This window comes from Neolamprologus brichardi, chromosome 17 (assembly GCF_056152115.1).
Source record: "Neolamprologus brichardi isolate AB-2024 chromosome 17, ASM5615211v1, whole genome shotgun sequence".
NCBI classification, from domain to species: domain Eukaryota; kingdom Metazoa; phylum Chordata; class Actinopteri; order Cichliformes; family Cichlidae; genus Neolamprologus; species Neolamprologus brichardi.
In genome coordinates this window covers 13,460,619-13,484,120 of record NC_142120.1, presented here as the reverse complement: position 1 = coordinate 13,484,120, position 23,502 = coordinate 13,460,619, and the positions used below count along the sequence as shown (strand labels likewise).

Genomic DNA, 23,502 nt, shown 5'->3' with positions numbered 1-23,502 from the left:
AACTTACTATAAAAACAAATCTTTATTAAACAATATGTTGACAAAGTTATAGATGAACATAAATAAGTTAGTAAGCTGGTCATTAATATGCTGTCTGGATTGTTTATATAGAAGCATGTGACAAATAGCTTGTGCTTAATACCAGTAGAGGGCACTGCTGCATCATAACTGCAAATGCGTAGCTTAGTGGTATGTTTGTTTTTTTTAAGCTTGAAATACTTGACTCCCATTAATTTGACATGAGAATTGATGATTTTGTAGAACTGGAAGGAGTCTGACTTCAGTAGTATTTAATAAGTGCTTATTTCACTCACAGTACTATCTATTGGAATGTTGGAATGCGATAAAATTATTTGTACAAATCAGTTCTTGTTAGATCACAACTCACTAAACGACTGTATCAAATGTCACTTGCGTTTATCAAACATGTAAAAGTTACAAATTACCTTTTGGCTTTTGACATTCTTGGCACTTAGACCCTTTTATCTTTTTACCACATAACAAAGCCTTTCAAAAACTATATTTTGGCAGCTGTAGCTCTTCCGTAGTGTATACACCGCTAACCATGCACTATCAATTTGTAAAACTCCTGGACAGTCAGCTTGCTGCACATAGTAGTCACCCTAAAGTCCTCGGTATAACCCTCATTTGACCAGACTACTTCATAAATCAATAGTCTCACTGCAGATGCTCAAAGCGTCGATTTGTCTGCAAACACTGATGAATTCCTCCTGGACAGATCGGTCTGCCTCTGTCGACATGTCTAGGTCCAGGCTCTCTTGTGAGGCTGCTCCCAATGTGTGATAGTGCCTCTGCAGGTCTGCATGGCCCTGGTGGCCAGAGGATGCCACGTTACCCGTGCCGCCTTGTTGGAGAAGCTGTCGTGCATGTCTCTCTGGGCTTGCGCAGAGGACCAGCGAGCTTCCAAGAGAGGTTCGGTAGAGGGAAGAAGAGGAAGAGCTTCCCCTCCATCGTTCAGGTGATGAACAGCTGGAAGAAGAGCTCAGGGAGGGAGATGGCGGAGCACCTTCAACACCATTACCCTCAGATTCGGGTGGCTGGGGTTGAGAGGCTATCGCCACGCAGGAGGAGGTCCGATAAAGGCCAGCGTCGGCAGAGACTGGATCACAGAGTCCGTTGCTGGGAAGTGTCCAGTGCTTGTTTACTGATTGGTCACTGCACTGAAAAGGCCTAGCAGGGCTGAAGAGGCTCATGGGAAACAAGGCCTCACTGAAGAGCGCCTCATCTATGCTGCGACGTAGGTTGATGGGTGAAGGTGGACGTAGGTCTGCGGTGGAGTCACTGGTGAATGAAGATGCACCTGAAGGCTCTCTGCCACCTGTATCTTCAGGTTTTTCTGAACCCTGTAAATCCATGTCCAGATCTCGGTAAGCCAAAGCCCGGTTACTGTGGTAGAGGAGGTCCAGGCCATTCAAACTGCTGCCAAGTCTTTCGTCCACCAGAGTGTAAAGCGGGAGACTCTCAGTCTCTCCAAGTCCAATAGTGTCAACAATAGCTAGCTTCTCTTGCTGACTCAGGGTCCATTGGTAGCTTCCAGGCAGGATGGGTGACTTGGATGCCAACAGTTCGGTCCAACAACTTCCAGCAGTTGGAAGGTGGTCAGAACAATAAACTGGCTGTGCAACCACTAAGGCTAAGGTGAGACAAACCCCGAGCTCACAGAGTCTGCAGCTAAACTGGAACGCCCACCACGGCCAAGGATGGAAGACCTCCGCTCCACCCACAACACCCATTGCATTGAGCATTGCGTATAACTGAAGTCCTGCACACGCCAATGAAAACAATGCTGAAAGACACACCGTTGCAGCAGCACGATCCCACTCCCTGCTTTCAGCAAAAGGGCAGCGGTTGTAGCGCTCAGCAGGCGTTGGAGATGTGTTATTCAGGTGATAGATGTGCTTTGAGTCTGCCCGCACGTAGATATAGAACACAAAATAGGCAGCTGACAGAAAAGTTGCCAGTGCCACAAAGGTTCCACGGGAGATGAGTGACAGAAAGAGGCACAGAGGAGGCTTTTGCTGGTAGAACTTCAGAAATGTAACTGGACCGAACGCAGCGGCAAAATGCAGGACAACCAGGCAAGCCAGGAAACAGGGTCTCTGAAAGGCCGAGTAGGAAAGCTGCATCCGTGAGCGCATGGACAGGAGAAGGAAAACCAGACCAAAAGCTGCAGTGAGGCAGGGAAACGGTGCTTCGTAGAGCATCAGTGAGGCCTCTGTGGAGGGTAGGCGGTCCTCGTGGCCATAGGCATCATACAGGAGTGAGAAGGACCTGGTACAACCAGCAGCTAATAGGAACAGGCTAACCAGAGCAAAGTAGCCACAACCAGTTGGGCATCGCAGTGGTAAGCAGAGCAGATTCAGCGCTGAGGCAATCGTCAGCATCGCAAAGACGCAACCAGCGCCGTAAATGTGGGCCTCCCAGGCCAGGCCCCACGTGGCCATAGCGCTGTTCCAGTCCGTGTACAAGGGCACCAACATTGGTGGAGCTGGGATCAGAAAGGGGCTGCTTGACTGGTTGATGACAGTGGCGTTTTCTGTGGGCTTAATGTCCATGTAGGTTGTGGAATCCCACGTGGTGGTGGAGCGATTACAGCCTTCTTTAGCGACGTTGGTTGAGGTGGACATCCAGTCTTCAGTATACAGAAGTATATGAGGAGTTTCAGAGGGAAGGTCTATAAAAAGAAAAAAGTAGAGATGATTCTGGAACATTAATAACTGAATGAGTTTTCATAAAAACAGAGAAAAAGAAAATGCATAAACTTTGAATTGACAGTAGCTGTAAACATGTACGGACACTTTTATATCACTTGAAAATGCACTAATGGAGTTCTAATGAGAATACACAGAAACATTTAATAGTAAAACGATCAGAGTCAGAAAAAAAATGGGCTCGGGCCCAGAATGGGGAAAGTTCTCCTAATTTGCTAATCCTGTGTAAAATCTTGTAAGCAGTTCAAACCAAGCGAGGCCCAAAAGCAGAGGTATGCATGTGTGGCTGAGTGTGGGTGTGTGATGTGAGTGTGTGTGAGTGAGATCAGCCCACTCCGAACCACAAGAGCTAGTTCTTGCGTTACGTAAGCCATCTGGAGTTTCCATGCAGCTATAGTTAATTGTGATTTTGTTAGACATGTTTTAGCACTGCAAAGGAAGTGGCTTGGCTTTGTAAATTAAGGAGTAGCCATGCATATGTGTGTTTGTACAAAATTTGCAGAGACGTCTGCAAAGCTCATCTACCCAGTACATGTTTATGCACTTCAATTACTCGAAAAGGATGTACATAAGGCACTTCACACAGCATAATGCCTCACAGATGGGCAATCAGACAAACATTTTTTCAGCCTTCTAGTCTCTGCATCACTGAGCCCCACATACTGGTGCTTGTTCTTTTTCATAAAGCACAACCGATACTGCGTTCACCATGAAAAAGAGCAAAACAACAACAAAAAAAGAAGGACCCATGCTAACAACGGAAGCTTATAAAGAATATGAATTCAAATGCAGCTGAAGAGAAACAGCTTCTAACTGCATATCAGGGATTTGCACACACACCCAGGATCATTAGTCATTCTGCTGCAGGCTTATCAGAGACAATAACTCCACCATAAAAATCCAGGTGCTAAAAGAGACCACAGAGACAGGGACAAATGGGCAGGATAAACTGACAGCCTATTAAATCACACAGCAGACAGATTTAATGCAGTGCACACTTATAGATATATTTTGGAATCATTTACGTGTCAGAAAGTGATGTTTTTATTGATTAAAAATATTGCCCAAGTTGCAGATAAAAGGCACTCCCACTACTTTTGTCTGCAACAGTAATTGAAACGCATCTAGCGTTAACTGGAGAATCCATTATATCCGGTGGTAATGTTAAACGCCTGTTTAAGAACATGAATGTGTAGACTTCAGAACCGCAACCCCCCCAAATCTTTGCCTATAGGCCGAAGAGGTCTAATTTGTTTCCTGAGTAAAAATAAAAGCGGAATTCATGTGGTTTTCTGAACTCTTTCTCACATGTCTTTTATGGGTTATATTCTTGCGTTTCCCATCCCACCCTGTCCTGGTCACCTAATTCATTCTTTTGTTTTTGATTTTCCTTCGACTCCCGCCTGCAAACAGGGAAACTCCCATAGGTGGGCTTGTTATTTTTGAACAGGGACAGTTTTCTTTACCAAATCCACTTTTCTCTTTGACAGCCCTGAGTTTTACAAGTCTCTTCCCATGCTTTATTTTTGCGCTTTTCCTGGTGTTTTTCCAAGTATATAGATTCAATGTATGGCAGCTGCAGTTTCTATTACGTTTAATATGTCAGCAGCTCCAGATGGAAATAGCCGTTTTTGGGTTTTTTTTTGCTCTAACGTGAAAACTCCTTTATTTTGTGCTTTCCATAAAACCTGCGTCTATATATGCGTTCATTTTGGGGTGTGAAACCTTGCATTTACATGGATTTGTAAGCTACTTGTGAACAAAGCCATCATCAGATCCCTATGAGCAGAAAAGGACTTTCACAAGCGCTTTAGCAAAAGCGCCTCTCTGCTGTTTGCCTGTGTTTGTTTTGTCATTATTCACATTTATCTCCTGACCTCAGTGCTGAGTCACAGCCCCAGGTACTGATGAAAACATCAAGCCTGAGGAAATACGAGCCCACCGCAGGCTCACTTCTGCATCTCTAAATGTGATGCAGCAGTTTTATTTCACACCCTGAGCTGATCCAGAGGAGCGGGCAGAAACGCAAGGATCGATTTTTGTGAGTGGCTTTGTTTTGTTTTGTTTTTTTTCACTTAAGTCTTGATGAAGCTTTAATAGCAAGATGCATTCAATGTGGCTCTGTTACACATCTCTCTCTCTCTCTCTCATGATGATGCTGGATTATTAAGAGCAGGAAATAAATTTAGATGTGCAAGTCTGCAGTCAGCACTTTCACACCACATTCTGCTCTGCTAAGTACAAGCTGTGCAGCCATTAAGTCTGTTATGCAAAATAGAACTAAACATCCTGTTCCATGCTGACATTTAATTTGCCATAATTCAGAATGACTGAATTATAAACACAAGCCCTGATGGGTGTGGAACAGAGACATGCTTTAAATTTAAAGCGCTCCAAGGAAATCATGATTATCTGCCTAAAAAAAGGACAGAAATAAAACCACCTTTTTGACATATAACACAAAGTGGTCAAACATTTATTACTTTCATAACCGTCCCTGTTCTGTTTCATTATATTTACAGTACCCTTGACTTTTGGACTGCTAGTCTGACAGAACGGGAACGCTAAAGACATGCAATATTAGTTGTGCAGCACTCAGTGCTGCAAACGTCAACCTCATGATGCCATTATAGGAAAAGTCAGCGCTCACTAGTGTCATTAGAAGTCATTGTCTGGGAATGTGTAATGTCTGTAACACGATATTCAAGTCTGGACAAATGTGGTGGGCTGACAAGCACTGGTGCAATGCAGCAAGCATAAATAAATATCTAAAGATTAATCAAGGTCAGCAGTAACCCTTTCTCCAGTATAGTGAAATGATAATTAGTTAACCGGTTAAGTCAAACCCCACGTTGCATCAGTGCAAAATGCAAAAAACAAACAAAAAAAATCTTAGTCTCATAATTATCGAATAAAAATAAGATAAAATTATGTTTAATCTTGTGAAAGTTATCACACTAGCAGCATAGAAACAGTCTATGTACTCGCACCGACTCCAACTATGTCATCTTATCACAGCACACAGTCGCTGTGTGGGAAATGTGGTTCGAGTAATAAACAAACCCATGGCTGCAGACATTCTGAATGTGGCGGCCACTGATAAAGTAGGTGTGTTTTAGTATATTCATTATGTCAATGACCTGTGTGCCCACTTGTCTGCTTTCCAGGGCAATGACTTGGATTCCACTGAGGCAGGCCGAGTGGAAAACGTGATGGGTATTGAATGATCGCCCTGTTGTGTTTCCTCATGTCAATAAGAGTCCCATCTGAGCTGCTGGCCGACTGAGCGGCCTCAGGAGGGTTTGGTATGTGCCGGCGGCTGCTCACTCTTGCCTCTGACACACTCTCGCCTCTTATGCTGGGAACCTTTTACACAGAAAGACTTCAAGAGGTCTTTTGTGGACTCTGAGGGGTTAGAACTATCAAAAACAAAGTGTAATCTTTTAATTACTTGAGAATTGTTCTGCTTGTTGGGATCACAGATATAAAATGAGCAGCTCTGTGAGACATACGATGGTGCTTTGAGCTTGCCGTTAACGGTAGCACACTACTGTAAAATGCTTACAGTGGCAGTGCTCCCATACTTCACAATGTTCAGCATTTTTGTGTTAGCATGGCAACGTTCAGTAATAAAGCTGTGTCACCTCTGGAGCTCAGACAAAACCTCCGCATAAAGACAAGGCATCGAATCTGAATGAATGGATCATTTTCGCATCTTCTCTCGTTTATGTGACAGCTTATGTAACAATAATTATTTGCCTTCATTGCAGTAGCAACAACAGATTTCGAAAATGTGACAGCAGCAAGCTGCTTGTCGTTATAGTTACTTGTGAAACAGTGCAGGTTGCTTATGGTTGTCACAAGACAGTGCCGCAAGGGAGAAGAGATTTCAGATTTATTTGCCATTCTCTAACCAGAACTCTAGTGGGGGAGGTTTACACTCAGGATTTTATGCAACATAAGTATTTAAATCATCCAGTCGAGTTCCAGATCCACAGATGTGAACTTCTAGGTGGGGCTTGGGAAAAAAGTAGGGGAAAGTCACAAATGTTTAGAAGATTCCTACTTTTTAGACTAGTAGCATTTCATTCAGGAGTCGACCAATCCACCAACTGGCATTCCCGTAGCTAGGGCTGTTCGATTTAACGATATATATCGGATGACGATATAAAAACATCTATCGTTTCATTTTACGCTATCGTTTGTTTCGTGGTGTCGAAAAATAAACTGTTTACGGCAATATTTTTTCATCGTTCTGATGGTCACTGTAGTGGCTATATTAATTTCTTAAAGTTCTCTCTTTTTCTCATACGTAATATAACCACACTACTGACGGACAAGCGCCTGTTTTTATGCGTTGTCGTTAGCAACAGCGACGGTAACACATTCGCGTGTCCGCTTGTTTATGTTCCACATAAACCTTTCACAATAAAGCTCAAGATCCTGTTGAGACTTTTCAAAATAAACTGAATCACGTGAAAGAGCAGATTATTTACGGATGAGAAGTAAAAAAGAGCCGCCAGGTGCTAAAAAATAAACCTTAGACTCAAACGTTAGAACAGGCAACCCGCAGCACGGCGTGTAATAAATACAAAGAAAACGGCGGCCGTTACAACTTATGTCTAAAAATATATAGTTTCATGCATCGGTGACTCCGGGTAAAGGACGCGCAGCTGGAAACACGCAAGTCGAGCTGCCCGTGATTCACAGAATTTACAGAAAATGTCACATTTTTGTGATTTATATCGTTATCGGGACGATAGAATTCTTATATCGGGATATGAGATTTTTGTCATATCGCACAGCCCTATCTGTAGCCACACAAAATTGAAAAAACAAAACAAAACATAAAAATCTTGTTTTGTACAGCTAATATTTATTTACTACCACCACTTCAAGGTAGATTTTAAAAAAAAAAAAAGGTCCTAGAGCTTTCTTAACGCAGTTCAGCCACAAAACAAATTAGCCAGCAAACCCACAGTGGGAACAATATTGGTACACAGGGCTGTATTTATGTCTTCATTGCTTTCAGCCTTACTAATAAACCCTCAAAGGTCTCACCTGAGGTGCCTCACATGTCTACCAGCTAAGATAATGAAGTAGAAGGGTTCTTCTGATGATACGTGGACTCCAGCTACCCCACACCCATCTTTAATTCACGGCATGTTGATTCTGTATCACTAAACTAAGGGACCCATGTAGTTTTCTTCGGATCGCCTTCATCTTCAATTTGGCTCACTTCAGAAAAAGTAATTTCGTGGGAGCTCATGGAGAAATCCGATGCATACTAAGGAGGGGACAGTTGTGCTGGGACCTGTACGACTGAGGTTTTATCTCTCACTTAAACAGTTCTACACAATGCAGCGGGCCTGCTTACACAAACAGAAGAGATTTTATGATAACTTTATGCGGAGCAGACATTCTCATCAGCACATTTATTTTATTTTATTTTTCTTTCTTGTTTTTTGCTTTTTGCTTTGCTTTAGGGAGAACACTATTAAATAACAGATATGCACACTAGTAATATTATTGTTTCATTTACTTACTTGCAAGCCATATTCAGCAGGTGGCACATTTGAAGTCTATTTTTGAAAACCACTTGACAGTATCGGCTATTCTGGGTGAGGTAATGTGGGTTACAGCTGCTTCTGTGAAGTGGGCTGAAAGTGAATCTCTTCAACAGATATCTGATCAGAAATCAGCTGTATATGATTTACAAATAATTAGACTAATATGTGAATTTCACATTTATACTGTAACACATTCTTACAATTGATCTGATTTTTTTCTTTTTAATGTCAAGAGAGGCGATGAAAAGAGGTTTGATCCTGTTGTAGCGAGTTCTTTGTATAGCCTAGGCATTCTTATTGTTATTGCTGCTATTATTATTATTTATTAGCACCACAGTGACCTACAATGTTGGATTGCCTAGTGAGTACTATTCTATGTGTACTCGCTTCCCAAAATGCTTCCATCAGACTTTGCCTGTTTGAGCTGTAAAGATTCGTGCTATTAATAAAAACCAGTGACATGTGGAAATGTTTGAAGTAGATGCAAATGTTTCTAAATTACTTTTTTTTAAAAACTGTTGACAGCATGGTTCCAGACAACTGTAGTATAAAAAAATCCACATCGACTAAGTAGAATGCAATTAATGCATTTATTTCTATTTTTTTCATTCTCTTTATTTAATTCAAAAGTGGATATTGCTTTGTTATAATGCAAAAAAGATGACTAATGATGATAATCATTAACCAGCAAGATTTGCACTACTGCGTGTTTTATTTTTGTAATAGAAACTGTTATCATTGGATCAATAATTGTGTATTTTAGAAGCAGTACCTAGAAGTCTGTTCAGTGGTTGGGCATTGCTCCCTATCTGATGGATGAGCACTTTTTTCCCCTCCCATTGGAAGCAATTAGTAGCCTCAGGCAATAGATGCAGGTTATTGTTCTTCTGACAGATTTAGACATACGCAAACATTTAGAGGATGGCTTCTGAAAGTAACAGCATGCAGACTTTTGCTTGTCCTCCTAACAGTATGACAGTGCAAACACATGCTTCTAAAATGGATTAGAGTTTTGAAGGAAGACAGTGTTTGTTTACATCTCGAGGGACGTGTTTGCTCACCTGTCTGTTGTCGCAGCTCATTGGATGGCGTGGAAATGCCTGCCAATCTTATGTCACCATCATCGTCTGCAGTCGACTGAACCACACCTTTTTCATCCTCCTTATCCTCTTTGCCTGGCAGATCTGGGGAGACATGTGCAGTTTAACCTAGGCGAGATCTCAAAGTGATCAATTTAATTAAAATAGCATTTTAAATAGCACTGGCATCTTTAAAGTAGTCTGAGTTAAAGAGATTAGCATACCCAAAAGAAAACTTAACCCTCTCTGTTCTCTGCTCAAAGCACATCTGAGGTTTAACACTGTAGCAAATGGAAGAACTATATTTCTTAACCCAGTTCTGTCAGGGATCGGCCTATCACCCACTTAGTTGTATTCAGTCATCCATAGCATAGCACAGTGGAATAGGCCTGTGTGGTCTAATTACATTGACATCCTTATGTGTATGTGCATGGGTGTGTACATCCTGGTCCACTGCAAATCCAGACTGTGTCTAGAGCTGCTGCGTTCCATAAAGGAGACAAAGAGGAAAAATGATGCAAGAAAGACGACGAGAGAATGCTAATGTTAATAACTACACAAAATGCCATACTGTTCTTTTCCCTTTAGCTCAGTATGGTTGAATCACAAAATATTTTCATAGTTAGCCACCCACGCAGGAATTGTGTGTTACAACAGTCACAAAGACAGAAGAAAAGATTTAGAGCGCTGAATGAACCTGTTGGGAAAACCGGATGAGCTGACTATGTAATGAAGCCAGGGATACCAGGTACAGTTTTAGGCTATACGTTCAGAATTAATATTAATGAAAAAAATACGAAATAAAGTGGAAGATAATGAGTTGTGAAAAAAATCAGAACAGCTACAAGGCAATGCCTTCTATCTTAGAGACTAATCTAGGTCAAGCAGATAGTACCCGAGTCATCTGTTAGTTTAAAAAGTCCTACAATAAATCGGTTTCACACAGCGAGAGCTACAGTTCAGCCAAAAAGAGTAAGAAAAAAAGAGACAATATAGCTCATGTACGCACCCACACAGCAGTATCTCACACTACAAGTTTGTATTTTAAGTTTTAAGTGTCTTCTTTGCTTATGTTATTATATTGCGGTCTATCTAAACAAATAATTAGTAGTGAAAAAATATTGTGTTTGATGAGGACATGTTACACATGACCTTTTTATTTCATTACATATGCTTGCTATGCTTGTTAATGTTTAACATTATGAGTTTTTAAAGTAATAGTATAAAACTCTGTGTATGTCCTGGGCTTTTTCTCTGGTCTAGCTCTGTTTGTGGAAGCCAGGCAAGGAACAGCAAATCAATTCAGTTAAGTTTTATTTATATGGAGCAAAATCATAGCAACAGTTTCCTCAAGGTGCTTTAGAATTTAAGGTGAAGACACTGCAGTGATCCAGAGAAAACAGAGAAAACCCCATCAATTAGATGAACCCCTATGAGCAAGCACTTTGGCGACAGTGGAAAGGAAAAACTGTCTTTTAACAGGAAGAAAGCAGGCACAACCAGGCACAACCAGGCTCAGGGACTGCATCCATGACTCATCTAGGTCACAAACATCTAAAGAAGTGCAGGCCTCACTTTCCTCATTTTCCAGTTAGGGTCAGTTTGGGGGAAAAAAGTGGTTTTACTGGTAAGATTATCCTACTGCTGTCCCCAAGTGCTTGATTGCATTTTTTCTCTGCCAAAGGTGATACAACCAGTTATTAGGTTTAGCGGTCAATTACTTTGTGCTGCCAGAAATGTAAGCAATATATTCTCACTGCAATTTTGTTATTATTCTGATTGTTGTAAAATTTTTCACAGTTAAGTTCAACTCATAATTTTGATTTTTTAGGGAGCTAATTCTATGTGTGTGTATGCCACATCTAAATCACTACAGATCTGCAGTGCAGGCAGCGAGTAAATAACATCGTCAAACAAGATCTGCTAAAAACGAGGAAGAGAGAGTGACGAGAGAGTTCACTCAGATCTGTAGCTCATCACAAACTGATGACCAGCTTTTTAAAGCGACTGCTGAAATTGCAAAATAAAACAGTAGACAGTTGACAGGGATGTATGAGCTAACTATGGATGTGCTAACTCTCCACTTTTCTTATTGAACAGCTCAACTTTCCACACCTCTGCTGACTTATCATGTATGCCTCTACCTAATTAGTACATCCATAATTTTCTTTGGTCTCCGTGACCTTAAAGTCTCATTCAGTTGTTTTTCAGTCACAGCAGAAAAGGAATGTCTCAGTGCCTTCCTCACCACAGGCTATAGCTTCATATAATTCAATTCATTTATGGCCACCCAAAATAAAAATAAACATAATTAGCAGCCGTGGCGAGTTTAAGTGTACCACAATAACACGGTGTATAGTGATGATGGAGCTTCCCTTTATCTTTAGCTACCAGAAATGATAAACAGGAGATGATGTTGCACTCCATTACTCTCTGGTTATCTATAAAAAGCCTTGTGTGACTTGATGAAACGAATGAATGCAATGGTTTGTAAGAAATGTACTAATAATTAGTTTCATAACAGTGGCGCAATAAAGTTTCTCATCTTGAATTTTGCTTCTAATGTGACTTACTTGCACAAAATTGCATCACGTTGTTGCTAATTTGGTTCATCTTTAAGGCAGCTACACAGGAACCCAGAGCATCTCTTACTTTAAAATCAGTCTGGGCTAGAGTAATAAATCACCCCCATTGCTTAATATATGTTCCTCAGCCAGTTCTTTTCATGGAGTTTATTCAGCCTAAGAGTTGTGAGTCAAATCCTAAAAACAAACCAGGCTGGTAAAGCCTGAGAAGATTAGCATAATATGTAAGCCCCAGCAGTGTTCTCTATTTGCACTAAAGCCCATTTTCCATGTAAAATCTATAAAAGGCCATCAGATATTCATGGCACATGCTCTGTATCCATTTCCATAATCAATTACTCTGTCATTGGCCACGCTTTAGTAGTTGGGTACAGTGCTTGGATCACAGAGACAATATATCCTTGCACGTATTAATGGAGTGTGCTAAGGGTCTAGTCTCACCAATAACTATTAGTGCGGTAATGGAAACAGGGAGGAAGGGAAAGAGAGCAGGGTAAAAGACAGATTTTTGGATGAAAATTAGCAGCAGTGGTTTGAGAAAACCAACACTTTCACCCCTCAGTTCTCTTTCCCCCACTTTCTCTTCTCATAATTGACCTTGCTATGGCTGTTTTCATTGCTGTTTTATTTTTACACCTGACAGCCTCCTCAAGGGCAACGCTCCCTCGATCAATGTAACTCCCCCCCCCTTTTTTTTTTCCTTTTGTGGTGAAGGTGTCCAACACCTGAAACAATTCACCCCATGCAGCTTTCAAATAAATTACAGCACACAGATAGCATGCTCACATCAGGATAAAGTATGATAACACAGAGCTGCTATGCTGTTAGTTTCCTATTAATCTCCACTTGTGTCCTTTGGTAACGTGTAATAATTTAAACACTGCATGACTCCAGTCCACTAGCACATCAGTTAGTCTTATGTTACTGGTTTACGTTTCTTTGTGAATGATCAGAAGCTTCTCAGCTTCTCGTCAGGGCATTTTCAACCTTTAAAGCAACAGCCGACATTTTTATCCATGAAACGAGGTGACAGGGGTTTGCGTCTGTACAGAGAGAAAATACATGGCCATAAGAGAGCAGGGAGGAGACTAAATGGCAAGAAGCATGTTCAGCATCCATGAACAGCGACGGCGAGCGGATGGTCCCACAGGAGAGGCGGTGGTTTCGCTGAGCGTGCGCTTAGAATACTGATACGTGAACACAGCAGCCCTCCCCACCCACCTTCAGTGCTGTATCCCACCACACCACGCACAGCTGAAAAACAAGTGCAGACAACACTGATCACAGCAGACAAAACATAATAACTGTCAGCCAAAGCAGACTGGGTGATATGGGATTGGGAATGGTTGCATTCCAACACTGCTGTTGCGGAAAAAAAACATTCATGGAAGAACTGTAATCTCAAGATTTCAACATAACAACACTATAAAATGCAAGCATCTTGATGAAGCTCAAAAATCTATTCTCAAATCTGTAAACAGCACATGGCAAAACAATTGCATTTCAAGGTCGAAGGCTGATCTTGAGCTTTTGAGCTTGAAGAACTAAAGTGCGCAGAAAATTACAAATGAAGACATTTACAATTTTGTGATAAACACACAAAATACAAAAACTGGAGGAAAACTACTCAAATGGCAAGTTTGATGTTTTTTTAATAGGTAAGTATAAACACCGCAGCATTTAAATATATTTGTAATTGGTGAGTATCTAAAGTTAAGTTTAAAATGTATTCAGTTAGTGATTTAAATTAACTAAATCCAACTAACTTCATCTAACTCCTTTGCCGAATTGTACTCTATAAACAACTTAAAAATTATATTTGAAGTAAATTCCAACATTAACATATATCTGATCTATTTGCAGAAACAGAAAACAGTTGCGTCCTAAACAAGCTAGGACACTGCTGTGTGTACCCATCCACCAAACAACTGCTGAGAATAATCGACTCATCATTTTCAGGGCCGACCTTTGACCCCACATGATGAATGTGTCTGTACTTGGAGGAGGATCTCCCTCCGAGGGCTCGTTAAGTATTCACACCCCAGACTGCCACCAGTGGTTGGGGGATGGGCCAGGGATAAGAAAGTATTGCCTCGGTGTCGTGTCAGGGTCTCCTGCGACATAAAGGCTACCAGAAGCTATTTCAGATTAACATCTTTCGCTTTATACGCACGAGGAGAGCAACTCCTCTTCCCCGTTCCTCACCCAGCAACCCCCACAACATTTAGACAAATTAACCTCCCTTTTCTGGTTTTAGCATAGGCAATGCTGGAGTTGATCTGCTGATGAAAACACATTATAGGTGGTTAAAGAGATAGTTTCTTTTAGTAGGGTGGCCCAAATTACTCACTGGAAGCAATTATGCAATGCGAAATTAACTTGGGGTATAGATTTAACCAGTAAACAACAACACAACACTTGAAATCTCATTTTAACCACCCACAACACTTTACTCAACACATTCTGATCATTTCTTCTCTCTTGATGCTTTGGAAATATAATGAAGACGTGTCATTTTGTCAATGGTTTCAACATGTTTTTGATTGCTTTACTTATTAAGCAACTCTCACTTCTCAAAACCATCATCACGCTGGCAGTTAGATTCAATCCATTTATCAAATGCTGAATATCGTGTAATAATTTTAATGCTGATTTCCATCTCGTATTCAGTGACTGTTTAGAAGGATTCATCTGGATCTGGGTTTTATGCAAATTTCTGACCTTTGACTTCTTGCCATGTCAAACATATCATCGATCAAGCCAATCTGTCTGCAGCCTTTTTGACAGCCATTTATTGAACACTAAAGACCTGTCAACACATGATTGATCACATCTTTCAAGTCAATCCAGCTACTATTGATTTAACTTTGCTTACCTCCAATTGGTAAGTTAACCTTTTGGATCTGAGTTGTGCTTGTTATGGATTCCAGGACTGGTTTATGATCGATCCCCGGGGCACTAGACATTACCCCTGGCTCCTCTACCATGGCCCACGACCTGGCCTCAGTTCTGCTTTGAGTTGTGTGGACTTCTGATGTAGTGAAGTCTCCAGCTTGGAGGGTAATGCTAACAGATGCATCTTGTGGTTCTCTGCTAAATATTGTTTCTGGGGTAGCAGTGTGAGCAGCCGGCCCCAGATTGTGTCCCATGGTCAGTGCGGTCTCCACAAGTCCTGGGTTTGTTGTTGTGGTTTGAGCTACTGCCCATGTCAAGGCAGTGGGAACTGTGGTTTCTGGTGCAATTGTTGAAGAGATCTCTGGAGAAAAATCTTCATTTGCCAGAGTAACACTGTGTTTCTCTTGAAGGTGTTGTGCAGTGGCATTCACGCTGGGCTCAGCTACCCATGTTGTGTCCCATGGTGGGTGGGTATGTGTTGCATTCTGTTCAGGAGCGTTAGTGCTGGTGGGACTGTTGGTGAACAGAGTGTTTCTGATAGAGACGCTTGTGGGAGAGTAGGAGTCGGAAACAAGAGTATCATTGTCGCTCAGAACTATGCTGCTGTGTGGAGAATCTGATGTTCCTGTGGGAGGTGATTCGCTTCTTATCTTAGTCACGCTGGTTAGGAGCCCCTGAGTCAAAGTGGTGGGTGACTGAGATGCTTCAAAAATGCTTTCGTCTCCAGATCCTGAGCCTTCTTGGACTTGATCATTTGATTCTGTCAGCCCTTTGGCAGGTGTGGTCACTGCAGCTACCTCTTCTTTACTATCTGAACTCCCATAAAAGGGAATACCGAACTGCAGTTTGGGAAGGGAAGGGAGCTTCGGCAGAGCCGGGGCCCACCAATACGAGCTGACTTTATCTTCAGGTGGCTTTTCACTTGATGCCGTCGATCCCCAGGGGGCCTCTTCGTCAGCCGCAGCCTCTCTGTGAAGTAGCAAAAAATACCAAAAGAAGAATGCCAAGGTCCAGTGGAGGCGAAGCATGCTTTCGACAAGTGGTGTGCAGATCCGTCACATGTTGTTCTTCATTCTCCTGCTCCCTGAGATGTGTCCGGCTGGCTTGCCAGCAAATATGGCCTAGAAGACAAGAACACAGAGGACATCAGTGACACACTTTTCATCCACTCTTTGGCGGCTAAATTTGAGTTGATGAAAACTTGATAGAATTTGCATGTGTTCACTTTTTGAAAGGCTGAGTTTTCTTAGAGCATGACCTGCTTTTGAGCTGTTTTTCCAGACTGTAAAGCAAATTTTTGAAAAAAAAAAGTATAGAAACGATGCCACTCATTACAAACTACTACTGAAGTTAGCAGGCTTAAAAAATACGTCAGCCGCCACAAATCACAACAAGAGCTTAAGTATTATGGACACCCCACAATTAGCGGTATTCTGTCAGATGCCGTGGTCAGTATTTATGTCATGCTGTTGCTCGCATGCTCACTGTGTTGCAGCGGTTGGGCTGTTACATGGACTGATGAATTAGAGAAGGAACTTCCTTTCATATACATCCTCTTCTATAAGGAGTGGTTGAGAAATAATGTATAAGAGTTGGGTTGGGGGGAGGTTAGACTCTGAGAAGAATAGAAAGACCACTTATTCTTTTGTGGAGCATTGAATAGTTCAAAGTCACTAGCCTGTTGCCTCAGTGAAAAGACTGGAGCACCCAAGGAATTTCCCCTGTGAGAACAACAACCTGTATGCATAGCCTTACTTAACTCCCTCCTCAATAACTCCCAGCTTTGGTCTTGCTCTCTTTCAATCTCAGATTTATTTGTTCTTTAAAGCAGTGGAGAAAGGTCTTTTTGTGTGGGAGTTAAAAAAAAAAAGCATCAATATTCACAGAAAACTGCTATCACAGTCAAGCTTCTCTACCGTGCTCTCGTTGTTTTTATCAGGCATGTCACACTTCCTCTTCATTGTCAGCTTTTCTTTTCCGCTATGACAAGTCTATTTAAATCCTTGTTTTATTTTTTTCAAAGCACTGCCTGTTAACTTTGATCTCTCAAGTGTTGCCATTTTCTTTAGCACGCATACAATTTAGATCAATAAGCCACTGCTTATCCCGATGCCTCTGGGTTACTTCCTCTGATCAGGAAAGCAGGGCTTTGTCCAGCCATCAACCCTTCTCTTCCCTGCCTGAAGGAATGACATCAGCCAGAGCACACAGTCAGATGCTTAGATATGAAGACTGAGAACTGGAAGGGTGGGGGTGGGGGGGGGGGGGGGGTGGGGGGGGGCAAACATGAAGCTTCCCACACACTCCCCACTTTTAGCATTTTGACTGAACAGCATGAAAATCCAATTCCAAGGAGGTGAGAATGTTTTTAGATGGCTGTGTGTTCGTGCTTGCCCCAGCCAACCTGCATACAGTCGCATTTCATGCATGCGGTGATATGAGTGATACGATTGTAGATGGATATGGATCTGACTCTGCATGTTAGTACAACTTGTTCGCCTACATGTACTGTTCTGTAGTAGATCCACACACCCACGCTTGCACTCTCCTGAATTCTTCAAGACATTCTGACAGCAGTTTTTAAAGGCTTAGAGAAAAGAAAACATCTAGTTGAAGCATGGGGCAAATTATCTTTCATCCCTAGTTGCCCTTTCGTTGATTTGATGTATAAATCATCAATTATTTACACAACGGGTTAGTATGTATAATTTATTTTGGTTAACATTCTCACATTTCACTTCAGTACCACTTTCATTTAGTATCCTGCAGTGTGGTAAATGGGAAACTCATGTAGACTCATGTCAAGTGTAAAATGATCGCTTCCCTTAGCGTAGCGATTGCACAGTTCTCGAATAATCATGATATTTGCTATGATATCGTCTTTTCAGACCATTCACCGGAAGCAGTTGTGCAATTCAAAGCTTACTTTGCTAGATCTTGGATTAAACAACTAAGACATTTTTCATGCATATTCGTCAACATCGGGATTATTCTTGTATCTAACATACTTAAAATTTTAAAATTATCTTTCAAGTCATAATATCAGAGGATGTCCAGAAGATACACAGCAAAGGTTGCATGCGTTTGAATGTGTGTTTCTAGCAACTGTGTTTCCTGGTTTTGAACTATATTTCAAAATAAACATTTCCAACAAAGTCTTAAGGTGCCTTAAAGTTTAAAGGACCAATGAGGCAGATGCTAGATGGGCCGCTCCATTCATCGGAAATTTGGTTTGTGGTGAGAAAATAGGTTTGTCAGAGCCAAAAAAAGAAAAGAAAAAAAAGATGAGAGCGGTGAGAGAAAAGCAATACTTAAGCAATAATTAATAGCATAAAGCAGTTTACAGGTGAGGGTAACTTCAGTCAGTATTTCTTTGTGGGAGACACATTTCATGTGCATGTTCTCACATGACCTTATAAAAACCGAAGCCAAACTGAAGCTTTAAAATGTAAACAAAGCAGCCTACAAGTAATGTTCAACCACAAATTGTCAGAGTCAAATGTAAACAATCTTATAATCTTACTACAAACCACCAATTATTCCAAAATCCTACTCAGCTTTAGTTTTAATGCCACTGCCTTTAACATTCCTGTTACCATTCTTCCCCACATCAAATACACGCCTGCTGTAGGCATTGTCTGGTTTGACAGGCAGTCGAGCAAGTGGAAAGGAGCTATAAAAAAGTGGCTGTGGGGAATATGCAAGGCCCTTCTATTATTTTGCTGCCGTTTTGTCTCACTGCTCCTGACAAAGATGGTGGGGAGCCTGGCACTGTAGTGTGCTCAACGGAGCAGAGATAGAGAAAGATGGACCGAGAACAAGAGACAAGGGCAGGCGAGGAGAAGAACAACACCGTGTTGACATTCGATTGTGACATTGTTAGTCCAAGAGAGCGAACTCTGCGGCAGTCTCCTTGATGCTCATTTTAGTTTGCTGCCCAGAACCTCTTTTATTAACTCTGTCAACAGACTCCTGGCTTTCATTTTAGTCTCAGCGTGTCTGTGTTTACAAGAAAGCACATACCTCATATTTTCTCTGGGACCATTAGCTACCTGACACGCAGTCAGCTTTCAATGTGATGCAGCACGTTTCTCCATGAAACATATGCTGTTTCTAAATTCATTGGAACTATCGCAGGACAACCCCTTCTGTTATCAGTGCACTCAAAATTTTGTTTAAGTTAATCAAACAAGAAATATAAACCTTGTAACTGAAGTAGAGGCTTGGGTCTTTCTAGAGTGATTGAAATGGAGAGACTCTATAGCGAGGGGAGTCACAAATAGAGATGAATTGACTGCAGCCAGTGTCATTACTATTTAACAAACCCTCTATGAGCGCGGGAAGGTCTGAGGATCAATGACATAGTCCAGGATAATGGAGTAATTTACCTCCCTGCAAATGGCTACTGTTGTGTGTGATAGTTGTTGTTTTCTGAGTCTGCTGTGTGGGTGTACATATTTACAAGCCCTAGTTTTCACTCTAGTATTATTTCCATGGTTATGTGTAGGTGCAATGGCATACAAGTGCACGTGCATCCTCCCACGTGCCTTTGGGCCCTCTGTTTTTCAAATGCAACTCCATCTCCCATCTAAAGAGCAAACTTAAGTATTAAATTTGAAAGGATTTTTTTTTTTTAAATCTCGGGAATTAGAAGGCTTTCCATATCAAGCAAGCACTGAACAACCAATGTGATTTGAATGTGTGACTATCATAAATTTGTGTTATTGTGCTTTAGAGCCTCATATGCAAATATTCTGATACTTTACCCTCCTTTATTATCTTTCACAACTACTATATTGTCCTTGCTCATGGTGTGTAATAAGAATTCTGTGGCATTAAATGCCATAACAATACTGCAAACTAAAAAAAAGGAAATGACTCAGTTAACTCAACTTGCAATTCTGCTTCCATAGTAGCGTTTCAACATCTTGTGTGTGGTTACGTCGCCATGATGCCACTTGCTGACTGTAGTCTTATGTTTACAAAAGAGCACAAGCGAGAATTTTATTAAGATTCCCAGACAATTTTTAAAAGAACTGTCATTAACTGCACAACCCTTTTGCCTTAAATTGCTATTTTCTGATTGCACAGAGCCTATAGAATCGTGACAAAACACCCGTGTTGTGACTGGTTGCCTCTAGGCTCCGGCAACCAGAGGAACTGTTGTTGGAAGAGGCAAAGAAGTCAGACACAGTGGGAAGCAGCATTAAATCTGCATTATTTCTATTAGATCAGGAAGTAAGACAAATTTCCTTGTGACAAACCTAATATAGACATTATAAACAATCATTCAGTATTTGCAACAACACAGGGAGAGAAGTGATAAATCTATAAGTAAGCGCTTATGTGAGCTTCAGTATCTTCCTCAAGGACATACAGACTACAGGAGCTAGGGCTCAAACCATCAAATTTCCTGAGCTACAGTTGCCCCTGTTTAATTTTAATCTTTCTTCATTTGTCATCATTTTAAAAATAATTTCTCCATCTGTTGTCCTACACTGTAACTAATGTGTTCGCAGCAACATGTGCACAAATGGAATTGTGCAACCAGTCAATAGTGCCTGGACATTATTGACCATAATGAGAGCTGTTCTCATGTCTAAGAATAGCTAAACCCATCCACATGTGTCCAAATAGGCAGCATCATAAGCTGGACTCCCAACCGAGTCCCGTTGGCTTGACAACCAAACAACATCCTGAGTCACTGTATTTACAAACAAGATTAATTCCTTGCTATTTTCACCTGCAGGGCTTCCACTTCCACATCCACTTCCACATGCAAGAGTACTCTGATGGCATTATCTTTTGGTTCTGGCATTCTTTTTCTAATTTATCTTTCTAATGTATCTTTCTAATGTATTTTTCTAATGTATTCTAAATACCACCTCTTTAAAAAAAATCCCAGTTTGACCAGCCCTGAGATAGATCTCATCAATCTCTTGATTGAGAATGACACTGTAGTGGGTTAATGCTTGTGTTAGCTCTAGAGCTGATGAATGCAGTGAACCCGCTTATTATAGAGGACGCTTTCAAACACAGGCTTTCCACAGGCTGCCTTTGCCATGGTGACAGCTGAAGCCAAAGACGTCTTGTTAATCCCAGGAATTTGAGCACCTTCTGGATTACGCTGTTCGGCTTCTTGGAGCGTGTTGCTCTCACATGTAAATGGGCAGTCTGACACACAAACACAAATACACACACTCAAAAAAAAAACAATCGATTCTTGCAAGAGCATTTGCTGGTTTGCTAACTCCAAAGCGCACATACATACATATCTGTACACCCTTCTAAAACAAAGTGAGTGAAAATAAATACAACTGCTAAACGAAATCACAAGAGTGAAAATTGCAGATGCCAACATCTTTATATGTCAGATTTATCCAGACGCCTCACTGACAGGAACACACATACACATATATTTAGCCCTTACTCATCTTTGAAATCCAGATGTTAGTAAGAATCTGCACACCAGCATCAACCACAACCCCTCCTCTTATATATGTTTGATGAAATCCAGTATGTTTGTTTAAAACTGCAGCTAGAGTGTGTATACCAGCATGCAACTGCCTGCATTATAGGAGTCATATCCACACATCCCTTATTATTGGTCAAGACCACCTGATTAAAATACACATACAGAGAGAGACAGAGGGAGGGAAAAGGACGGTGAAAACATGTCAGGTGCTTACCCGCAGATGTATGAAATAAGATCCACAGCCAGCGGTGTTCGAGTGTGAGTGCTGCAGGCGAGATCGTGTTTCTGAGCCTATGTAGGTTTGCCTGTGTGGAACAGAGTTCCAGTCTCCCACCCTCCCTCCCACTTGCTCTCGCTCCCTCTCTCTCCGTCTCTCTCCCTCTCTCTCTGTATTTTTCTATCTCTCTCACTCTTTGCATCTGTAGTCCACTGTGTGGCCACCATCACAATGCCTGTGGTCACACCTCACTGGGCAAATTGTTCAGCGTAGATGACCCGCAGCCGCGGACAAACACACATGCTTAAAAATGACAGACACAGCCTTTAACATGAATGCGCACACACGGGCAAAAAGCTGCCGGTATCCAGTTGCAGCAGTTTTTAAGGCCAGAACTAATATCACTGATGGTGCTGATGAGGATGTTTTTTTCCACAGTCACAAGCACACAGACTCAAAGCACGTGTTCAGATTATGTTAAGTTCTTAGTGTCCTCAAGCAAAACCCAAATGTGATCTGACGTCCTTGTAACTAAGGTGTGAGGAGGTTTAAGGTGTGAGTGGGATTACAGCAGTCTCCTTTGTAACAGCTTGACCCATTCATCCACTTTGACCTCCTCCTCTTTTGCTCTCTATTGACACTTTAATGTCAACGTGTGTATTTAATGATGTTTTAGTATTATATCATTTCTTGGCAGGATAAACTAACTGGATACACAATCACACTGCTTTAACAAAATACAACTTGTGCAGAAACACGAGAGAGACGGATACAAATTGTAAACAAGTCGAACAGTTTACCACATTTTCCTCAAACGTTTTTGAAGTTGCCACTATCTTCTACCCGACATTTGTGAGCTGTAAATGCCAACAGAACTCTCACATCTGTTCGTTTCCCTGTTTTTTTTCTCCCCCCAGCAATGCCACATTTCCAGCCACATACCTCAGCAATTGATTTGGCTTGTAATCTTAAGTGTGTGCAGTAGCTCCCTCGTAGCTCAGTCTTGGTTCATGCATCCTTACAAAAGTGTCTCAAGCTCTGCCTACCTGGTCCAAAAAGTAAAGCTTACCACCTTACAAGCCGGGCAAGATTACCGACAGAGCAGCTCTTTAAACTTTTAAAAATTCCCATTCAAACTGAGCAAGAACTAACATATCGATTGAGAACAACTAACACGGAAAACCTGGCTACTTAAAACCTATAAAACAGTTAATTAATTGCAGGCATTGCAGTAAATTTCTTTTTGTGGTTTTGTGTGTCTTTATCCATCTACAACTTCTTTAAAGTAAATAATAAGTGCAAATTTAAGCTCTATGTATGAGTGTGGTAGGCTGGAAAAGAGTAGGGTGGTCCCAAAAACTCTAAATCACTAAATCTAAATTATATCAGCAATTCTGCATTAAAATCTAAGTTTTTATATATAATTTCTATCAATAACCATCACTTACATAAGGTAAGGGATGGCAGCCCTTTATTTTGTTTTGTTTCTTCAATTTTTGCATGCTTGCACTTTATTTAGTCCTCTGCTAATTGTCTGTTACATGTTATATGTAGCACCATGGTCTTGGAGGAATGTTGTCTCGCTTCATTGTGTACTGTACCACTGCATATGGTTGAAATGACAATAAAGGCACTTGACTTGACGACTTGACTAGATTTGACCTTTAAGTTTAGCACACCGTTTGGTGAAATGGTTCCACTTTTTTTTTAATCTCCATTGACATCTATGGTGTCCAAAGAGAGGATGCTACTCTTGTGCATTACCTTTGGTACAGCATTCCCTAGATCTTCGCCTCAGTGATCCCCAGGAAATACCTAAAAATAGGAACAATCTGCCCAGTCCCAGAGCTAGGAAACATAATTTCCTGAACGGTTTCTGAGTAGACCTGCCTGAGATGAAGCCCCATCCCCAGTGTCACCCACCAGCATGGGCAAGAAAGCCTTAATAG

General features: G+C 41.3%; 1 protein-coding gene across 1 annotated transcript; it reads right to left on the bottom strand.

Annotated features, from left to right (window-relative positions):
• Positions 1-3: 3 nt before the first annotated feature.
• Positions 4-21,642, bottom strand: prrt4b (proline rich transmembrane protein 4b). Its single transcript, XM_006780763.3, has 4 exons — positions 21,551-21,642; positions 14,842-15,982; positions 9,364-9,486; positions 4-2,695 (listed from the first exon to the last, which is right to left on the bottom strand). The coding sequence occupies exons 2-4, from the start codon at positions 15,887-15,889 to the stop codon at positions 663-665; spliced, it is 3,204 nt and encodes a 1,067-aa protein (XP_006780826.1). The 5' UTR covers positions 15,890-15,982; positions 21,551-21,642; the 3' UTR covers positions 4-662.
• Positions 21,643-23,502: the final 1,860 nt, after the last annotated feature.

Excerpts from the sequence above, each read along its gene's own strand:
- prrt4b (XM_006780763.3), bottom strand. The coding sequence starts at position 15,889 with ATGCTTCGCCTCCACTGGACCTTGGCATTCTTCTTTTGGTATTTTTTG. Across the intron at positions 9,487-14,841 it reads GGTTAACTTACCAATTGGAG|ATCTGCCAGGCAAAGAGGAT; the intron begins GTAAGCAAAGTT and ends ATGTCTCCCCAG. Across the intron at positions 2,696-9,363 it reads TGAGCTGCGACAACAGACAG|ACCTTCCCTCTGAAACTCCT; the intron begins GTGAGCAAACAC and ends TTCTTTTTATAG.